Below are 22,284 nucleotides of genomic sequence, written 5' to 3' on the forward strand. Positions count from 1 at the left end.
TTGTATGAGCATTCATTGTCTGCTTATATGCCCCCATTATTTATCCTATGGTTCTGACTTGGTGTACAGGGAGAACACTGTAAGTACAACCCATGTTCTGAATTCTGTCGTTATACATTTCAAAAGTGCTGAACAAATAGCTATATTGACAACGTCCGTCCTAGCTCACTCATTAATGTCTTAATCGAAATTACGGATTGCCCCTTATCCGCTCGTCGTTCCCCTATGCCATAGATTGTACATCTCAATTGTCAGTAGAAACCACATTGGTTTAAACAAGTCAGCCATATCAGCTATGTTTTAAAAAAAGGCTGAATGATCTGTTTCGCTGCCAGACAAGGCTCCGTTGATAGCCAGGTGTAGCAGTGGCAAGGTGTTGGTACTGCTGTTAGGACAGTTTTATGTAGGCCCTAACAGTTTGTGGGAACCGTTTGTCACTGTTATAGTGCAATTACTGTATTGTTTAGTGTTGTGTTGTGGCTTTGCTGGCATGCATAATGGTGTTTTCCCGCTAATCGCATTATAGAACGAACATTCACACAGTCTTGTCCGCATTGCTGTGCTTATAGTGCGAGGAAATAATAGTTTCTCAACATTTTAAGCTAAGCATTCTGACCTGTTGCATGAGCCTTATTGCTTTAGATATTTTTTGGGATGTAGCACTGGTTGTATGAATTCAGGATCTATCGTCCCACAACTGTCCCAGAGTCTGTTTTGAATATAGGCTATTTCTTTCTCGCACAGAACGACAAACTGACTAATGGAATATACACTTCCTAAAACTTGGGTGCAGCTCTTAATATTGGTTTACATATCAGACAAAGCTTGGTCTGCTTTTTCGGTTTGTTTTGTTTCCTGTTTATCATTAGGGGCCAGGTAAAGAGTAAGCACTTCTTCATAACCAGTGGTGGTACATAGGCTACTCGTCATCAATTCTGTTCAAGGTTTCTGTTTCTGCTCAGCTCTCCTCCCACAGCTCTCCTAGCTCTGGGCTGGGCAGCAGTGTGTGGTAACCACGGTGTGGTTTGTGTTCCAGACGCAGAAGTGGCAGAGAGGGAGGTGATGTGATGTTGGACACTCCTGGCCTGTGTTGTCCCCAGTCTCGGCCTTGTTTGGCGCCCTCTGTGTCTTTGGACTCTGTTTCCGGTCAGGTGAGCTTGCTGCCCTAGATTTACAAAGGCTACATTTATAGAGGAAAGTTTGCACTTCTTTTTAATCAATGCATCAAAACAAAGACTTGTTTTATACATTTAATTATATATATACAACTAACAAACAGTAGTGTAATATGAATAAACCATTCATTAATGCATTTTCAAATCACTAAGCATATCTTCATGTAGATTACTGATAAAGACACCAACAAACTAGCAGGCTAACTGTTCATATACAGTGCCTTATGGAAAGTATTCAGACCCCTCGACTTTTTTTTACACTTTGTTAGGTTACATCCTTATTCTAAAACTGATTAAATAAAAAAAATCCCAAATTGTAAGTCAATAATTGGAAATTAAATACCAGAAGAGTACCACTAGGTGGCAGTGAAGTATATTGTTGCTGTATTGATGCTGTGACTACAGCTTTTCAATAGTGAAGTGTTTTTCAGCGTCGTCCAAACTAACATTTTGGAGTTATATGTACTTATAAAGCACTCTTTTCCCAAAACAACTGTTTGAAAATATGTGGTTAGATAAGGCGGGGTCACTGGAAATAAAGTATAATGTAACTAAACAACGCACTCTTATTTTAAGATTTGAACACATCCATAATAGTAGCCTATCAGGTAAAGGCTACATTTACACCGCAAACATCTCAAGCAATCTTATGTTAATCCTATGACTATAACAAATGAACCTTGTTACTTAGTTGATTTAGAATTGTATTGATCTGATGTTACATCTGTTCATTTTCTGATCATATTGTGTATGATTAAGGCAAACCTATTTACTTATCTATCAAACATTGTCTGCCTGGATTACAACACTTCCTTAAGCAGCAGACCATAAGGATGGATGGAGTTTTCCACAATAGCTCTCTCTTGAACAGGAGATGATCCCTCAGGCACATAAACCAGCCAGTAACTCTCTCTCCGACACTGTTGCCTTTTCTGGGGGTTGATCCTATTCTGTAGCACCACCTTGTAGGTTTTGTTATCTACTTTGGACGTGAATCTCTTGGAGAACTTCTCAGCTACGTTAATGTCCGGTGTTGAGTACACTCCTCTTCCGACAGTAGCACCATCTCCATCTTTCCTGATGATGCCCTGGGATCCGTCCATAGCAGGTCCGTGGTAGGACACTGGCCAGGCCTCGTCTCCGGTCCCCAACCATCCATCTCCATCCCTGTATTTGTTCAACACCTTCAGGGCAATGCGGTTCCAGCCACAGGGTCGGACGTACTGCTCCTTTCCCCGAGTAAACACTGCTTCACCATCCTTAACATTTGTAAAGTCGTAGTCATACCGAGAATCAAGAAACTCTTTCACGTTCACAGAAACAGTGGTTTGTGGAATGGATGCGGCGGATGGGGCATCTGGTAAAGCTAAGGCACCTTTTAAAGACAATGTCCCCAAACTTGGGTACTCCAACTCTAGAAGGCCCTCTTGTACGTAGAACTCCTTTAGTGCGACCACATTGACAAAGTCCTGTGGGGTTAGTGAAAGTGTTCCCGCGGTGGTTGATTCCACTTTGCAACCTGAGACAGCAGACAGAGCCTCCAAGATGAGATTTACGTTTGGCATGGTGAGAGTTAGAAATCTTGAAAACATTGACGGTATGAAGACTTCACAGAGAGCAGAAAACTCCTTCCTGTGTGTGATCAGACACGAAGGCGTCTGCTCTTGTAATTTCACTTATACATAGACTGTGCTGTGAAATGTAATTTTTACTTTCACTTTCTGTTGCAGTGACTGGAAAAACAAGATGGCATACGGTAAAAGTACACTGACAGTGCAAAACATTAGGAACATCTTCCTAATATTGACTTGCACCCCCTTTTGCCCTCAGAACAGCCTCAATTCGTTGGGACGTGGAATCTACTAGGTGTCGGTCGCATTCCACTGGGATGCTGGCCCATGTTGACTCCAATGCTTCCCACAGTTGTGTCAAGTTGGCTGAATGTCCTTTGGGTGGTGGACCATTCTTGATACACACGGGAAACTGTTGTCGTGAAAACCCCAGCAGAGTAGCAGTTCTAACACGTTCAAATGCAGTTAAATATATGTTCTTGTCCATTCACATTCTGAACTGCACACATACACAATCCATGTCTCAAGGCTTAGAAATCCTTCTTTAACCTGTCTCTTCCCCTTCATATACACTTATTGAAGTGGATTTAACAGGTGAACGCAATAAGGGATCATAGCTTTCGCCTGGATTCACCTGGTCGGTCTATGGCGTGGTCTCGTGTGGCTCAGTTGGTAGAGCATGGTGTTTGCAACGCCAGGGTTGTGGGTTCGATTCCCACGGGGGACCAGTACGGGAAAGAATGGATGAAATGTATGCATTCACTACTGTAAGTCGCTCTAGATAAGAGCGTCTGCTAAATGACTAAAATGTAAAAAATGAAAGAGCGGGTGATCATAATGTTTTGTGCACTCAGTGTAGATGTAGTGAACAAATCTTGATCATCCCCATTATTGTTGTGGTTGAATGATAGCAGCAAAAACAGAAGTGAATGTAAACGCTTAAGACTTGTAAATAGTTTACTTAAACTTTTATTTTGTAATGTCCCTTTATCTTTTGCAAATCTGCAGTAATTTAAATGTTTTTGATTTCAAAACCCCAATTATAACCCCAATTTATAATCTTGTTTTTATATTCTCAAAACATTGTAGTCGATATCCTCGCTTATAAACCCAGGGTTGTTAAAACATGATTAAAGCTATCATTTTGATCTCATGGATGGTCAGTCCTTGCATCAATAGTGCTGTCTATGAATTTAAGAGTAGTTCTATTTCTTCAGCCCCATTGGTCAGCTATTTACCCAAACAATGGCGGGATAAACCATTTGTTATTGTTTGAACTGCAGATTGCCTCTATGAATTGTTTCCTCTTTCAGGTAAAACATATTTGTGTAGCACCTGTGTGAACAGGAATTCAAGTCTCAAGGTAAAAGTACTTATCTTAGTCATAATCGTTAGGACTAAACCTTGTCTAACTGTAAATCTATGCCTGAAAAGTTTGGATGGCATGAATCAATATTTAATCACTAACGCTGATATATATATATATATATATATATATATATATATATATATATATATATATATATATATATATCATAAGGAAGTGAGTCTACACTATGCCAGTATGAAGCACACTGGTAAGGCCCGCCCCATTGCTCAGGGAGTGCCAGGATTGGCCCAGGGAGATGTTATCTATACAACAGTGGCCCAATGTGTTCATTCAGGCGCATGGTGCATCTGCTGACATTGTTCTTTGAATATCTGTTCTTGATGGAAATAAGATTGTATTTTGATTTGTGCAGGTATGAGTGTTTCTGTAAATGTTGAAAAAGCTAATGTAATATATATATTTTTTTATCCAAAGAATCTCTATAATTGTTTTAAACCAACAGGATAGATAATTAGTTGGATAAAAGAATAGTATCTTGCGTATCTTGAAAGACTCAAATACATTTATTATAGGATTAAAGAGCAACCTTTGTAAAATGTACTCGTACTGTAATACAAAGAGGTAAAATACGAACTGTTTTGTAAAGGAGTCAATCAGTCAAATCAATGTGTTATTCTCTCCAAACCCTGGAATGCTGGTCTAGCAGAGACCACAGTGGAATAGATGACCTGATGCTGGTCTCCCTGTACCCTCGATCTTTCCCTCCAGTTCTGCCGACCCAGAGATGCATACTGAACCTCAGTGTCTTCCACATGAGAAGGGCTCTGAGACACACACGGAAACATACAAATATTTAAATTGACATTTTAGTAATGTTTTCAATGAGTGATATTCATTTGTACTCACTTCTTCCCCATCACTTTGTGTGATATCAGACCCTATAATATATATTTTTAAATATTGTTTTCAATGATAGCAATACTTGTTGGGAGAATGCACACATTTTACACAAATCAATTATCATATACCCAGTACCGACCCATCATTCAGGGCAGGTGCACCTGTTTTGAGCCCCACATTTTTAGCAAAAAAATATATATCATTGAGTTAATAAAGCTGCATACAAACATGGTCTCTTTTATGTTTTCCTGAGTAAGGCAGCTCCAAAATGCAGGTTTTTCAGCCTAGCTCAGTGCTTTCTGTGGTGGTGGGGCAAGCCAGCAGAAAATATGTCCCTGAACAAAGGGTGTTTCGCCATGATTGGCTCAGTGTTCTGTCACTCATGGGGACACTACATCCCCACGAAGTCTAAGGGGAGACCTAAAAAATTATAGCCCTTTGGGTGCTGCAATGGAGTTACATTAGAAGTGCCCATCTAAAGAGGCTCAAGGTCATTGGCAAAAGATAAAATTATGTCAAATCACGTTATACGTACAGTAGCTTTGATTGGACTGATCATGTCAACATCATCCTTTCAAAATCTTAGCAGTCATTATCATCAATCAAGTCGACAATCTACTGGCAAATCCTTTTCAATCCTTGTCATATGAAGAGAAATAATGAAGAGAAATTATATATAAAACGTATTGCTGCTCGTCGGCCATTGGACATAAACAAGTTGGAAATCGCAAATTGAACAATGAGTGGTTTGGAAGGAAGTAAGCACAGCACAACAAGGTGAGTCCAAAAATGTCTTGTATGCTGCTGCGTAAATGATGTAATATGCCAGGGAAATATATATATATTTACTATAGCTAAAAAAGTAACACGAAGTGTATGATGTGTAATAAGCTGTTAGTAGCCCATGTGCCTCATGCTAATAATTTGGTCCCCTTTCCCCTCTTAATTTCACCTACAGTTCTGACTTGGCACATGTAGCCTATAGTCTGTTTTAGAGAAATGTAATCATTGAATATTGTATGAGCATTCATTGTCTGCTTATATGCCCCCATTATTTATCCTATGGTTCTGACTTGGTGTACAGGGAGAACACTGTAAGTACAACCCATGTTCTGAATTCTGTCGTTATACATTTCAAAAGTGCTGAACAAATAGCTATATTGACAACGTCCGTCCTAGCTCACTCATTAATGTCTTAATCGAAATTACGGATTGCCCCTTATCCGCTCGTCGTTCCCCTATGCCATAGATTGTACATCTCAATTGTCAGTAGAAACCACATTGGTTTAAACAAGTCAGCCATATCAGCTATGTTTTTAAAAAAGGCTGAATGATCTGTTTCGCTGCCAGACAAGGTTCCGTTGATAGCCAGGTGTAGCAGTGGTAAGGTGTTGGTACTGCTGTTAGGACAGTTTTATGTAGGCCCTAACAGTTTGTGGGAACTGTTTGTCACTGTTATAGTGCAATTACTGTATTGTTTAGTGTTGTGTTGTGGCTTTGCTGGCATGCATAATGGTGTTTTCCCGCTAATCGCATTATAGAACGAACATTCACACAGTCTTGTCCGCATTGCTGTGCTTATAGTGCGAGGAAATAATAGTTTCTCAACATTTTAAGCTAAGCATTCTGACCTGTTGCATGAGCCTTATTGCTTTAGATATTTTTTGGGATGTAGCACTGGTTGTATGAATTCAGGATCTATCGTCCCACAACTGTCCCAGAGTCTGTTTTGAATATAGGCTATTTCTTTCTCGCACAGAACGACAAACTGACTAATGGAATATACACTTCCTAAAACTTGGGTGCAGCTCTTAATATTGGTTTACATATCAGACAAAGCTTGGTCTGCTTTTTCGGTTTGTTTTGTTTCCTGTTTATCATTAGGGGCCAGGTAAAGAGTAAGCACTTCTTCATAACCAGTGGTGGTACATAGGCTACTCGTCATCAATTCTGTTCAAGGTTTCTGTTTCTGCTCAGCTCTCCTCCCACAGCTCTCCTAGCTCTGGGCTGGGCAGCAGTGTGTGGTAACCACGGTGTGGTTTGTGTTCCAGACGCAGAAGTGGCAGAGAGGGAGGTGATGTGATGTTGGACACTCCTGGCCTGTGTTGTCCCCAGTCTCGGCCTTGTTTGGCGCCCTCTGTGTCTTTGGACTCTGTTTCCGGTCAGGTGAGCTTGCTGCCCTAGATTTACAAAGGCTACATTTATAGAGGAAAGTTTGCACTTCTTTTTAATCAATGCATCAAAACAAAGACTTGTTTTATACATTTAATTATATATATACAACTAACAAACAGTAGTGTAATATGAATAAACCATTCATTAATGCATTTTCAAATCACTAAGCATATCTTCATGTAGATTACTGATAAAGACACCAACAAACTAGCAGGCTAACTGTTCATATACAGTGCCTTATGGAAAGTATTCAGACCCCTCGACTTTTTTTTACACTTTGTTAGGTTACATCCTTATTCTAAAACTGATTAAATAAAAAAAATCCCAAATTGTAAGTCAATAATTGGAAATTAAATACCAGAAGAGTACCACTAGGTGGCAGTGAAGTATATTGTTGCTGTATTGATGCTGTGACTACAGCTTTTCAATAGTGAAGTGTTTTTCAGCGTCGTCCAAACTAACATTTTGGAGTTATATGTACTTATAAAGCACTCTTTTCCCAAAACAACTGTTTGAAAATATGTGGTTAGATAAGGCGGGGTCACTGGAAATAAAGTATAATGTAACTAAACAACGCACTCTTATTTTAAGATTTGAACACATCCATAATAGTAGCCTATCAGGTAAAGGCTACATTTACACCGCAAACATCTCAAGCAATCTTATGTTAATCCTATGACTATAACAAATGAACCTTGTTACTTAGTTGATTTAGAATTGTATTGATCTGATGTTACATCTGTTCATTTTCTGATCATATTGTGTATGATTAAGGCAAACCTATTTACTTATCTATCAAACATTGTCTGCCTGGATTACAACACTTCCTTAAGCAGCAGACCATAAGGACGGATGGAGTTTTCCACAATAGCTCTCTCTTGAACAGGAGATGATCCCTCAGGCACATAAACCAGCCAGTAACTCTCTCTCCGACACTGTTGCCTTTTCTGGGGGTTGATCCTATTCTGTAGCACCACCTTGTAGGTTTTGTTATCTACTTTGGACGTGAATCTCTTGGAGAACTTCTCAGCTACGTTAATGTCCGGTGTTGAGTACACTCCTCTTCCGACAGTAGCACCATCTCCATCTTTCCTGATGATGCCCTGGGATCCGTCCATAGCAGGTCCGTGGTAGGACACTGGCCAGGCCTCGTCTCCGGTCCCCAACCATCCATCTCCATCCCTGTATTTGTTCAACACCTTCAGGGCAATGCGGTTCCAGCCACAGGGTCGGACGTACTGCTCCTTTCCCCGAGTAAACACTGCTTCACCATCCTTAACATTTGTAAAGTCGTAGTCATACCGAGAATCAAGAAACTCTTTCACGTTCACAGAAACAGTGGTTTGTGGAATGGATGCGGCGGATGGGGCATCTGGTAAAGCTAAGGCACCTTTTAAAGACAATGTCCCCAAACTTGGGTACTCCAACTCTAGAAGGCCCTCTTGTACGTAGAACTCCTTTAGTGCGACCACATTGACAAAGTCCTGTGGGGTTAGTGAAAGTGTTCCCGCGGTGGTTGATTCCACTTTGCAACCTGAGACAGCAGACAGAGCCTCCAAGATGAGATTTACGTTTGGCATGGTGAGAGTTAGAAATCTTGAAAACATTGACGGTATGAAGACTTCACAGAGAGCAGAAAACTCCTTCCTGTGTGTGATCAGACACGAAGGCGTCTGCTCTTGTAATTTCACTTATACATAGACTGTGCTGTGAAATGTAATTTTTACTTTCACTTTCTGTTGCAGTGACTGGAAAAACAAGATGGCATACGGTAAAAGTACACTGACAGTGCAAAACATTAGGAACATCTTCCTAATATTGACTTGCACCCCCTTTTGCCCTCAGAACAGCCTCAATTCGTTGGGACGTGGAATCTACTAGGTGTCGGTCGCATTCCACTGGGATGCTGGCCCATGTTGACTCCAATGCTTCCCACAGTTGTGTCAAGTTGGCTGAATGTCCTTTGGGTGGTGGACCATTCTTGATACACACGGGAAACTGTTGTCGTGAAAACCCCAGCAGAGTAGCAGTTCTAACACGTTCAAATGCAGTTAAATATATGTTCTTGTCCATTCACATTCTGAACTGCACACATACACAATCCATGTCTCAAGGCTTAGAAATCCTTCTTTAACCTGTCTCTTCCCCTTCATATACACTTATTGAAGTGGATTTAACAGGTGAACGCAATAAGGGATCATAGCTTTCGCCTGGATTCACCTGGTCGGTCTATGGCGTGGTCTCGTGTGGCTCAGTTGGTAGAGCATGGTGTTTGCAACGCCAGGGTTGTGGGTTCGATTCCCACGGGGGACCAGTACGGGAAAGAATGGATGAAATGTATGCATTCACTACTGTAAGTCGCTCTAGATAAGAGCGTCTGCTAAATGACTAAAATGTAAAAAATGAAAGAGCGGGTGATCATAATGTTTTGTGCACTCAGTGTAGATGTAGTGAACAAATCTTGATCATCCCCATTATTGTTGTGGTTGAATGATAGCAGCAAAAACAGAAGTGAATGTAAACGCTTAAGACTTGTAAATAGTTTACTTAAACTTTTATTTTGTAATGTCCCTTTATCTTTTGCAAATCTGCAGTAATTTAAATGTTTTTGATTTCAAAACCCCAATTATAACCCCAATTTATAATCTTGTTTTTATATTCTCAAAACATTGTAGTCGATATCCTCGCTTATAAACCCAGGGTTGTTAAAACATGATTAAAGCTATCATTTTGATCTCATGGATGGTCAGTCCTTGCATCAATAGTGCTGTCTATGAATTTAAGAGTAGTTCTATTTCTTCAGCCCCATTGGTCAGCTATTTACCCAAACAATGGCGGGATAAACCATTTGTTATTGTTTGAACTGCAGATTGCCTCTATGAATTGTTTCCTCTTTCAGGTAAAACATATTTGTGTAGCACCTGTGTGAACAGGAATTCAAGTCTCAAGGTAAAAGTACTTATCTTAGTCATAATCGTTAGGACTAAACCTTGTCTAACTGTAAATCTATGCCTGAAAAGTTTGGATGGCATGAATCAATATTTAATCACTAACGCTGATATATATATATATATATATATATATATATATATATATATATATATATATATATATATATATATATATATATATATATATCATAAGGAAGTGAGTCTACACTATGCCAGTATGAAGCACACTGGTAAGGCCCGCCCCATTGCTCAGGGAGTGCCAGGATTGGCCCAGGGAGATGTTATCTATACAACAGTGGCCCAATGTGTTCATTCAGGCGCATGGTGCATCTGCTGACATTGTTCTTTGAATATCTGTTCTTGATGGAAATAAGATTGTATTTTGATTTGTGCAGGTATGAGTGTTTCTGTAAATGTTGAAAAAGCTAATGTAATATATATATTTTTTTATCCAAAGAATCTCTATAATTGTTTTAAACCAACAGGATAGATAATTAGTTGGATAAAAGAATAGTATCTTGCGTATCTTGAAAGACTCAAATACATTTATTATAGGATTAAAGAGCAACCTTTGTAAAATGTACTCGTACTGTAATACAAAGAGGTAAAATACGAACTGTTTTGTAAAGGAGTCAATCAGTCAAATCAATGTGTTATTCTCTCCAAACCCTGGAATGCTGGTCTAGCAGAGACCACAGTGGAATAGATGACCTGATGCTGGTCTCCCTGTACCCTCGATCTTTCCCTCCAGTTCTGCCGACCCAGAGATGCATACTGAACCTCAGTGTCTTCCACATGAGAAGGGCTCTGAGACACACACGGAAACATACAAATATTTAAATTGACATTTTAGTAATGTTTTCAATGAGTGATATTCATTTGTACTCACTTCTTCCCCATCACTTTGTGTGATATCAGACCCTATAATATATATTTTTAAATATTGTTTTCAATGATAGCAATACTTGTTGGGAGAATGCACACATTTTACACAAATCAATTATCATATACCCAGTACCGACCCATCATTCAGGGCAGGTGCACCTGTTTTGAGCCCCACATTTTTAGCAAAAAAATATATATCATTGAGTTAATAAAGCTGCATACAAACATGGTCTCTTTTATGTTTTCCTGAGTAAGGCAGCTCCAAAATGCAGGTTTTTCAGCCTAGCTCAGTGCTTTCTGTGGTGGTGGGGCAAGCCAGCAGAAAATATGTCCCTGAACAAAGGGTGTTTCGCCATGATTGGCTCAGTTTTCTGTCACTCATGGGGACACTACGTCCCCACGAAGTCTAAGGGGAGACCTCAAAAATTATAGCCCTTTGGGTGCTGCAATGGAGTTACATTAGAAGTGCCCATCTAAAGAGGCTCAAGGTCATTGGCAAAAGATAAAATTATGTCAAATCACGTTATACGTACAGTAGCTTTGATTGGACTGATCATGTCAACATCATCCTTTCAAAATCTTAGCAGTCATTATCATCAATCAAGTCGACAATCTACTGGCAAATCCTTTTCAATCCTTGTCATATGAAGAGAAATAATGAAGAGAAATTATATATAAAACGTATTGCTGCTCGTCGGCCATTGGACATAAACAAGTTGGAAATCGCAAATTGAACAATGAGTGGTTTGGAAGGAAGTAAGCACAGCACAACAAGGTGAGTCCAAAAATGTCTTGTATGCTGCTGCGTAAATGATGTAATATGCCAGGGAAATATATATATATTTACTATAGCTAAAAAAGTAACACGAAGTGTATGATGTGTAATAAGCTGTTAGTAGCCCATGTGCCTCATGCTAATAATTTGGTCCCCTTTCCCCTCTTAATTTCACCTACAGTTCTGACTTGGCACATGTAGCCTATAGTCTGTTTTAGAGAAATGTAATCATTGAATATTGTATGAGCATTCATTGTCTGCTTATATGCCCCCATTATTTATCCTATGGTTCTGACTTGGTGTACAGGGAGAACACTGTAAGTACAACCCATGTTCTGAATTCTGTCGTTATACATTTCAAAAGTGCTGAACAAATAGCTATATTGACAACGTCCGTCCTAGCTCACTCATTAATGTCTTAATCGAAATTACGGATTGCCCCTTATCCGCTCGTCGTTCCCCTATGCCATAGATTGTACATCTCAATTGTCAGTAGAAACCACATTGGTTTAAACAAGTCAGCCATATCAGCTATGTTTTAAAAAAAGGCTGAATGATCTGTTTCGCTGCCAGACAAGGCTCCGTTGATAGCCAGGTGTAGCAGTGGCAAGGTGTTGGTACTGCTGTTAGGACAGTTTTATGTAGGCCCTAACAGTTTGTGGGAACCGTTTGTCACTGTTATAGTGCAATTACTGTATTGTTTAGTGTTGTGTTGTGGCTTTGCTGGCATGCATAATGGTGTTTTCCCGCTAATCGCATTATAGAACGAACATTCACACAGTCTTGTCCGCATTGCTGTGCTTATAGTGCGAGGAAATAATAGTTTCTCAACATTTTAAGCTAAGCATTCTGACCTGTTGCATGAGCCTTATTGCTTTAGATATTTTTTGGGATGTAGCACTGGTTGTATGAATTCAGGATCTATCGTCCCACAACTGTCCCAGAGTCTGTTTTGAATATAGGCTATTTCTTTCTCGCACAGAACGACAAACTGACTAATGGAATATACACTTCCTAAAACTTGGGTGCAGCTCTTAATATTGGTTTACATATCAGACAAAGCTTGGTCTGCTTTTTCGGTTTGTTTTGTTTCCTGTTTATCATTAGGGGCCAGGTAAAGAGTAAGCACTTCTTCATAACCAGTGGTGGTACATAGGCTACTCGTCATCAATTCTGTTCAAGGTTTCTGTTTCTGCTCAGCTCTCCTCCCACAGCTCTCCTAGCTCTGGGCTGGGCAGCAGTGTGTGGTAACCACGGTGTGGTTTGTGTTCCAGACGCAGAAGTGGCAGAGAGGGAGGTGATGTGATGTTGGACACTCCTGGCCTGTGTTGTCCCCAGTCTCGGCCTTGTTTGGCGCCCTCTGTGTCTTTGGACTCTGTTTCCGGTCAGGTGAGCTTGCTGCCCTAGATTTACAAAGGCTACATTTATAGAGGAAAGTTTGCACTTCTTTTTAATCAATGCATCAAAACAAAGACTTGTTTTATACATTTAATTATATATATACAACTAACAAACAGTAGTGTAATATGAATAAACCATTCATTAATGCATTTTCAAATCACTAAGCATATCTTCATGTAGATTACTGATAAAGACACCAACAAACTAGCAGGCTAACTGTTCATATACAGTGCCTTATGGAAAGTATTCAGACCCCTCGACTTTTTTTTACACTTTGTTAGGTTACATCCTTATTCTAAAACTGATTAAATAAAAAAAATCCCAAATTGTAAGTCAATAATTGGAAATTAAATACCAGAAGAGTACCACTAGGTGGCAGTGAAGTATATTGTTGCTGTATTGATGCTGTGACTACAGCTTTTCAATAGTGAAGTGTTTTTCAGCGTCGTCCAAACTAACATTTTGGAGTTATATGTACTTATAAAGCACTCTTTTCCCAAAACAACTGTTTGAAAATATGTGGTTAGATAAGGCGGGGTCACTGGAAATAAAGTATAATGTAACTAAACAACGCACTCTTATTTTAAGATTTGAACACATCCATAATAGTAGCCTATCAGGTAAAGGCTACATTTACACCGCAAACATCTCAAGCAATCTTATGTTAATCCTATGACTATAACAAATGAACCTTGTTACTTAGTTGATTTAGAATTGTATTGATCTGATGTTACATCTGTTCATTTTCTGATCATATTGTGTATGATTAAGGCAAACCTATTTACTTATCTATCAAACATTGTCTGCCTGGATTACAACACTTCCTTAAGCAGCAGACCATAAGGATGGATGGAGTTTTCCACAATAGCTCTCTCTTGAACAGGAGATGATCCCTCAGGCACATAAACCAGCCAGTAACTCTCTCTCCGACACTGTTGCCTTTTCTGGGGGTTGATCCTATTCTGTAGCACCACCTTGTAGGTTTTGTTATCTACTTTGGACGTGAATCTCTTGGAGAACTTCTCAGCTACGTTAATGTCCGGTGTTGAGTACACTCCTCTTCCGACAGTAGCACCATCTCCATCTTTCCTGATGATGCCCTGGGATCCGTCCATAGCAGGTCCGTGGTAGGACACTGGCCAGGCCTCGTCTCCGGTCCCCAACCATCCATCTCCATCCCTGTATTTGTTCAACACCTTCAGGGCAATGCGGTTCCAGCCACAGGGTCGGACGTACTGCTCCTTTCCCCGAGTAAACACTGCTTCACCATCCTTAACATTTGTAAAGTCGTAGTCATACCGAGAATCAAGAAACTCTTTCACGTTCACAGAAACAGTGGTTTGTGGAATGGATGCGGCGGATGGGGCATCTGGTAAAGCTAAGGCACCTTTTAAAGACAATGTCCCCAAACTTGGGTACTCCAACTCTAGAAGGCCCTCTTGTACGTAGAACTCCTTTAGTGCGACCACATTGACAAAGTCCTGTGGGGTTAGTGAAAGTGTTCCCGCGGTGGTTGATTCCACTTTGCAACCTGAGACAGCAGACAGAGCCTCCAAGATGAGATTTACGTTTGGCATGGTGAGAGTTAGAAATCTTGAAAACATTGACGGTATGAAGACTTCACAGAGAGCAGAAAACTCCTTCCTGTGTGTGATCAGACACGAAGGCGTCTGCTCTTGTAATTTCACTTATACATAGACTGTGCTGTGAAATGTAATTTTTACTTTCACTTTCTGTTGCAGTGACTGGAAAAACAAGATGGCATACGGTAAAAGTACACTGACAGTGCAAAACATTAGGAACATCTTCCTAATATTGACTTGCACCCCCTTTTGCCCTCAGAACAGCCTCAATTCGTTGGGACGTGGAATCTACTAGGTGTCGGTCGCATTCCACTGGGATGCTGGCCCATGTTGACTCCAATGCTTCCCACAGTTGTGTCAAGTTGGCTGAATGTCCTTTGGGTGGTGGACCATTCTTGATACACACGGGAAACTGTTGTCGTGAAAACCCCAGCAGAGTAGCAGTTCTAACACGTTCAAATGCAGTTAAATATATGTTCTTGTCCATTCACATTCTGAACTGCACACATACACAATCCATGTCTCAAGGCTTAGAAATCCTTCTTTAACCTGTCTCTTCCCCTTCATATACACTTATTGAAGTGGATTTAACAGGTGAACGCAATAAGGGATCATAGCTTTCGCCTGGATTCACCTGGTCGGTCTATGGCGTGGTCTCGTGTGGCTCAGTTGGTAGAGCATGGTGTTTGCAACGCCAGGGTTGTGGGTTCGATTCCCACGGGGGACCAGTACGGGAAAGAATGGATGAAATGTATGCATTCACTACTGTAAGTCGCTCTAGATAAGAGCGTCTGCTAAATGACTAAAATGTAAAAAATGAAAGAGCGGGTGATCATAATGTTTTGTGCACTCAGTGTAGATGTAGTGAACAAATCTTGATCATCCCCATTATTGTTGTGGTTGAATGATAGCAGCAAAAACAGAAGTGAATGTAAACGCTTAAGACTTGTAAATAGTTTACTTAAACTTTTATTTTGTAATGTCCCTTTATCTTTTGCAAATCTGCAGTAATTTAAATGTTTTTGATTTCAAAACCCCAATTATAACCCCAATTTATAATCTTGTTTTTATATTCTCAAAACATTGTAGTCGATATCCTCGCTTATAAACCCAGGGTTGTTAAAACATGATTAAAGCTATCATTTTGATCTCATGGATGGTCAGTCCTTGCATCAATAGTGCTGTCTATGAATTTAAGAGTAGTTCTATTTCTTCAGCCCCATTGGTCAGCTATTTACCCAAACAATGGCGGGATAAACCATTTGTTATTGTTTGAACTGCAGATTGCCTCTATGAATTGTTTCCTCTTTCAGGTAAAACATATTTGTGTAGCACCTGTGTGAACAGGAATTCAAGTCTCAAGGTAAAAGTACTTATCTTAGTCATAATCGTTAGGACTAAACCTTGTCTAACTGTAAATCTATGCCTGAAAAGTTTGGATGGCATGAATCAATATTTAATCACTAACGCTGATATATATATATATATATCATAAGGAAGTGAGTCTACACTATGCCAGTATGAAGCACACTGGTAAGGCCCGCCCCATTGCTCAGGGAGTGCCAGGATTGGCCCAGGGAGATGTTATCTATACAACAGTGGCCCAATGTGTTCATTCAGGCGCATGGTGCATCTGCTGACATTGTTCTTTGAATATCTGTTCTTGATGGAAATAAGATTGTATTTTGATTTGTGCAGGTATGAGTGTTTCTGTAAATGTTGAAAAAGCTAATGTAATATATATATTTTTTTATCCAAAGAATCTCTATAATTGTTTTAAGCCAACAGGATAGATAATTAGTTGGATAAAAGAATAGTATCTTGCGTATCTTGAAAGACTCAAATACATTTATTATACGATTAAAGAGCAACCTTTGTAAAATGTACTCGTACTGTAATACAAAGAGGTAAAATACGAACTGTTTTGTAAAGGAGTCAATCAGTCAAATCAATGTGTTATTCTCTCCAAACCCTGGAATGCTGGTCTAGCAGAGACCACAGTGGAATAGATGACCTGATGCTGGTCTCCCTGTACCCTCGATCTTTCCCTCCAGTTCTGCCGACCCAGAGATGCATACTGAACCTCAGTGTCTTCCACATGAGAAGGGCTCTGAGACACACACGGAAACATACAAATATTTAAATTGACATTTTAGTAATGTTTTCAATGAGTGATATTCATTTGTACTCACTTCTTCCCCGTCACTTTGTGTGATATCAGACCCTATAATATATATTTTTAAATATTGTTTTCAATGATAGCAATACTTGTTGGGAGAATGCACACATTTTACACAAATCAATTATCATATACCCAGTACCGACCCATCATTCAGGGCAGGTGTACCTGTTTTGAGCCCCACATTTTTAGCAAAAAAATATATATCATTGAGTTAATAAAGCTGCATACAAACATGGTCTCTTTTATGTTTTCCTGAGTAAGGCAGCTTCAAAATGCAGGTTTTTCAGCCTAGCTCAGTGCTTTCTGTGGTGGTGGGGCAAGCCAGCAGAAAATATGTCCCTGAACAAAGGGTGTTTCGCCATGATTGGCTCAGTTTTCTGTCACTCATGGGGACACTACGTCCCCACGAAGTCTAAGGGGAGACCTAAAAAATTATAGACCTTTGGGTGCTGCAATGGAGTTACATTAGAAGTGCCCATCTAAAGAGGCTCAAGGTCATTGGCAAAAGATAAAATTATGTCAAATCACGTTATACGTACAGTAGCTTTGATTGGACTGATCATGTCAACATCATCCTTTCAAAATCTTAGCAGTCATTATCATCAATCAAGTCGACAATCTACTGGCAAATCCTTTTCAATCCTTGTCATATGAAGAGAAATAATGAAGAGAAATTATATATAAAACGTATCGCTGCTCGTCGGCCATTGGACATAAACAAGTTGGAAATCGCAAATTGAACAATGAGTGGTTTGGAAGGAAGTAAGCACAGCACAACAAGGTGAGTCCAAAAATGTCTTGTATGCTGCTGCGTAAATGATGTAATATGCCAGGGAAATATATATATATACTATAGCTAAAAAAGTAACACGAAGTGTATGATGTGTAATAAGCTGTTAGTAGCCCATGTGCCTCATGCTAATAATTTGGTCCCCTTTCCCCTCTTAATTTCACCTACAGTTCTGACTTGGCACATGTAGCCTATAGTCTGTTTTAGAGAAATGTAATCATTGAATATTGTATGAGCATTCATTGTCTGCTTATATGCCCCCATTATTTATCCTATGGTTCTGACTTGGTGTACAGGGAGAACACTGTAAGTACAACCCATGTTCTGAATTCTGTCGTTATACATTTCAAAAGTGCTGAACAAATAGCTATATTGACAACGTCCGTCCTAGCTCACTCATTAATGTCTTAATCGAAATTACGGATTGCCCCTTATCCGCTCGTCGTTCCCCTATGCCATAGATTGTACATCTCAATTGTCAGTAGAAACCACATTGGTTTAAACAAGTCAGCCATATCAGCTATGTTTTTAAAAAAGGCTGAATGATCTGTTTCGCTGCCAGACAAGGCTCCGTTGATAGCCAGGTGTAGCAGTGGCAAGGTGTTGGTACTGCTGTTAGGACAGTTTTATGTAGGCCCTAACAGTTTGTGGGAACCGTTTGTCACTGTTATAGTGCAATTACTGTATTGTTTAGTGTTGTGTTGTGGCTTTGCTGGCATGCATAATGGTGTTTTCCCGCTAATCGCATTATAGAACGAACATTCACACAGTCTTGTCCGCATTGCTGTGCTTATAGTGCGAGGAAATAATAGTTTCTCAACATTTTAAGCTAAGCATTCTGACCTGTTGCATGAGCCTTATTGCTTTAGATATTTTTTGGGATGTAGCACTGGTTGTATGAATTCAGGATCTATCGTCCCACAACTGTCCCAGAGTCTGTTTTGAATATAGGCTATTTCTTTCTCGCACAGAACGACAAACTGACTAATGGAATATACACTTCCTAAAACTTGGGTGCAGCTCTTAATATTGGTTTACATATCAGACAAAGCTTGGTCTGCTTTTTCGGTTTGTTTTGTTTCCTGTTTATCATTAGGGGCCAGGTAAAGAGTAAGCACTTCTTCATAACCAGTGGTGGTACATAGGCTACTCGTCATCAATTCTGTTCAAGGTTTCTGTTTCTGCTCAGCTCTCCTCCCACAGCTCTCCTAGCTCTGGGCTGGGCAGCAGTGTGTGGTAACCACGGTGTGGTTTGTGTTCCAGACGCAGAAGTGGCAGAGAGGGAGGTGATGTGATGTTGGACACTCCTGGCCTGTGTTGTCCCCAGTCTCGGCCTTGTTTGGCGCCCTCTGTGTCTTTGGACTCTGTTTCCGGTCAGGTGAGCTTGCTGCCCTAGATTTACAAAGGCTACATTTATAGAGGAAAGTTTGCACTTCTTTTTAATCAATGCATCAAAACAAAGACTTGTTTTATACATTTAATTATATATATACAACTAACAAACAGTAGTGTAATATGAATAAACCATTCATTAATGCATTTTCAAATCACTAAGCATATCTTCATGTAGATTACTGATAAAGACACCAACAAACTAGCAGGCTAACTGTTCATATACAGTGCCTTATGGAAAGTATTCAGACCCCTCGACTTTTTTTTACACTTTGTTAGGTTACATCCTTATTCTAAAACTGATTAAATAAAAAAAATCCCAAATTGGAAATCAATAATTGGAAATTAAATACCAGAAGTGTACCACTAGGTGGCAGTGAAGTATATTGTTGCTGTATTGATGCTGTGACTACAGCTTTTCAATAGTGAAGTGTTTTTCAGCGTCGTCCAAACTAACATTTTGGAGTTATATGTACTTATAAAGCACTCTTTTCCCAAAACAACTGTTTGAAAATATGTGGTTAGATAAGGCGGGGTCACTGGAAATAAAGTATAATGTAACTAAACAACGCACTCTTATTTTAAGATTTGAACACATCCATAATAGTAGCCTATCAGGTAAAGGCTACATTTACACCGCAAACATCTCAAGCAATCTTATGTTAATCCTATGACTATAACAAATGAACCTTGTTACTTAGTTGATTTAGAATTGTATTGATCTGATGTTACATCTGTTCATTTTCTGATCATATTGTGTATGATTAAGGCAAACCTATTTACTTATCTATCAAACATTGTCTGCCTGGATTACAACACTTCCTTAAGCAGCAGACCATAAGGACGGATGGAGTTTTCCACAATAGCTCTCTCTTGAACAGGAGATGATCCCTCAGGCACATAAACCAGCCAGTAACTCTCTCTCCGACACTGTTGCCTTTTCTGGGGGTTGATCCTATTCTGTAGCACCACCTTGTAGGTTTTGTTATCTACTTTGGACGTGAATCTCTTGGAGAACTTCTCAGCTACGTTAATGTCCGGTGTTGAGTACACTCCTCTTCCGACAGTAGCACCATCTCCATCTTTCCTGATGATGCCCTGGGATCCGTCCATAGCAGGTCCGTGGTAGGACACTGGCCAGGCCTCGTCTCCGGTCCCCAACCATCCATCTCCATCCCTGTATTTGTTCAACACCTTCAGGGCAATGCGGTTCCAGCCACAGGGTCGGACGTACTGCTCCTTTCCCCGAGTAAACACTGCTTCACCATCCTTAACATTTGTAAAGTCGTAGTCATACCGAGAATCAAGAAACTCTTTCACGTTCACAGAAACAGTGGTTTGTGGAATGGATGCGGCGGATGGGGCATCTGGTAAAGCTAAGGCACCTTTTAAAGACAATGTCCCCAAACTTGGGTACTCCAACTCTAGAAGGCCCTCTTGTACGTAGAACTCCTTTAGTGCGACCACATTGACAAAGTCCTGTGGGGTTAGTGAAAGTGTTCCCGCGGTGGTTGATTCCACTTTGCAACCTGAGACAGCAGACAGAGCCTCCAAGATGAGATTTACGTTTGGCATGGTGAGAGTTAGAAATCTTGAAAACATTGACGGTATGAAGACTTCACAGAGAGCAGAAAACTCCTTCCTGTGTGTGATCAGACACGAAGGCGTCTGCTCTTGTAATTTCACTTATACATAGACTGTGCTGTGAAATGTAATTTTTACTTTCACTTTCTGTTGCAGTGACTGGAAAAACAAGATGGCGTACGGTAAAAGTACACTGACTGTGCAAAACATTAGGAACACCTTCCTAATATTGACTTGCACCCCCTTTTGCCCTCAGAACAGCCTCAATTCGTTGGGACGTGGAATCTACTAGGTGTCGGTCGCATTCCACTGGGATGCTGGCCCATGTTGACTCCAATGCTTCCCACAGTTGTGTCAAGTTGGCTGAATGTCCTTTGGGTGGTGGACCATTCTTGATACACACGGGAAACTGTTGTCGTGAAAACCCCAGCAGAGTAGCAGTTCTAACACGTTCAAATGCAGTTAAATATATGTTCTTGTCCATTCACATTCTGAACTGCACACATACACAATCCATGTCTCAAGGCTTAGAAATCATTCTTTAACCTGTCTCTTCCCCTTCATATACACTTATTGAAGTGGATTTAACAGGTGAACGCAATAAGGGATCATAGCTTTCGCCTGGATTCACCTGGTCGGTCTATGGCGTGGTCTCGTGAGGCTCAGTTGGTAGAGCATGGTGTTTGCAACGCCAGGGTTGTGGGTTCGATTCCCACGGGGGACCAGTACGGGAAAGAATGGATGAAATGTATGCATTCACTACTGTAAGTCGCTCTAGATAAGAGCGTCTGCTAAATGACTAAAATGTAAAAAATGAAAGAGCGGGTGATCATAATGTTTTGTGCACTCAGTGTAGATGTAGTGAACAAATCTTGATCATCCCCATTATTGTTGTGGTTGAATGATAGCAGCAAAAACAGAAGTGAATGTAAACGCTTAAGACTTGTAAATAGTTTACTTAAACTTTTATTTTGTAATGTCCCTTTATCTTTTGCAAATCTGCAGTAATTTAAATGTTTTTGATTTCAAAACCCCAATTATAACCCCAATTTATAATCTTGTTTTTATATTCTCAAAACATTGTAGTCGATATCCTCGCTTATAAACCCAGGGTTGTTAAAACATGATTAAAGCTATCATTTTGATCTCATGGATGGTCAGTCCTTGCATCAATAGTGCTGTCTATGAATTTAAGAGTAGTTCTATTTCTTCAGCCCCATTGGTCAGCTATTTACCCAAACAATGGCGGGATAAACCATTTGTTATTGTTTGAACTGCAGATTGCCTCTATGAATTGTTTCCTCTTTCAGGTAAAACATATTTGTGTAGCACCTGTGTGAACAGGAATTCAAGTCTCAAGGTAAAAGTACTTATCTTAGTCATAATCGTTAGGACTAAACCTTGTCTAACTGTAAATCTATGCCTGAAAAGTTTGGATGGCATGAATCAATATTTAATCACTAACGCTGATATATATATATATATCATAAGGAAGTGAGTCTACACTATGCCAGTATGAAGCACACTGGTAAGGCCCGCCCCATTGCTCAGGGAGTGCCAGGATTGGCCCAGGGAGATGTTATCTATACA

The 22,284-nt window shown here is 40.0% G+C and overlaps 4 protein-coding genes across 4 annotated transcripts; all 4 read right to left on the reverse strand.

The window, feature by feature from the left end:
- Positions 1-1,237: 1,237 nt before the first annotated feature.
- LOC145860380 (uncharacterized) lies at positions 1,238-3,307 on the reverse strand. Its single transcript, XM_082961150.1, has one exon. The coding sequence runs from the start codon at positions 2,765-2,767 to the stop codon at positions 1,976-1,978; it is 792 nt and encodes a 263-aa protein (XP_082817276.1). The 5' UTR covers positions 2,768-3,307; the 3' UTR covers positions 1,238-1,975.
- Positions 3,308-7,228: 3,921 nt separating this feature from the next.
- On the reverse strand, positions 7,229-9,290 carry LOC145860381 (uncharacterized). Its single transcript, XM_082961151.1, has one exon. It carries the CDS (start codon positions 8,756-8,758, stop codon positions 7,967-7,969), a length of 792 nt encoding a protein of 263 aa, XP_082817277.1. The 5' UTR covers positions 8,759-9,290; the 3' UTR covers positions 7,229-7,966.
- Positions 9,291-13,237: 3,947 nt separating this feature from the next.
- Positions 13,238-15,307, reverse strand: LOC145860382 (uncharacterized). Its single transcript, XM_082961152.1, has one exon. The coding sequence runs from the start codon at positions 14,765-14,767 to the stop codon at positions 13,976-13,978; it is 792 nt and encodes a 263-aa protein (XP_082817278.1). The 5' UTR covers positions 14,768-15,307; the 3' UTR covers positions 13,238-13,975.
- Positions 15,308-19,182: 3,875 nt separating this feature from the next.
- On the reverse strand, positions 19,183-20,831 carry LOC145860383 (uncharacterized). The gene has a single exon (XM_082961153.1). It carries the CDS (start codon positions 20,710-20,712, stop codon positions 19,921-19,923), a length of 792 nt encoding a protein of 263 aa, XP_082817279.1. The 5' UTR covers positions 20,713-20,831; the 3' UTR covers positions 19,183-19,920.
- Positions 20,832-22,284: the final 1,453 nt, after the last annotated feature.

The sequence above is a fragment of the Salmo salar genome, chromosome 14, assembly GCF_965601325.2.
Source record: "Salmo salar chromosome 14, fSalSal1, whole genome shotgun sequence".
Taxonomy (NCBI): domain Eukaryota; kingdom Metazoa; phylum Chordata; class Actinopteri; order Salmoniformes; family Salmonidae; genus Salmo; species Salmo salar.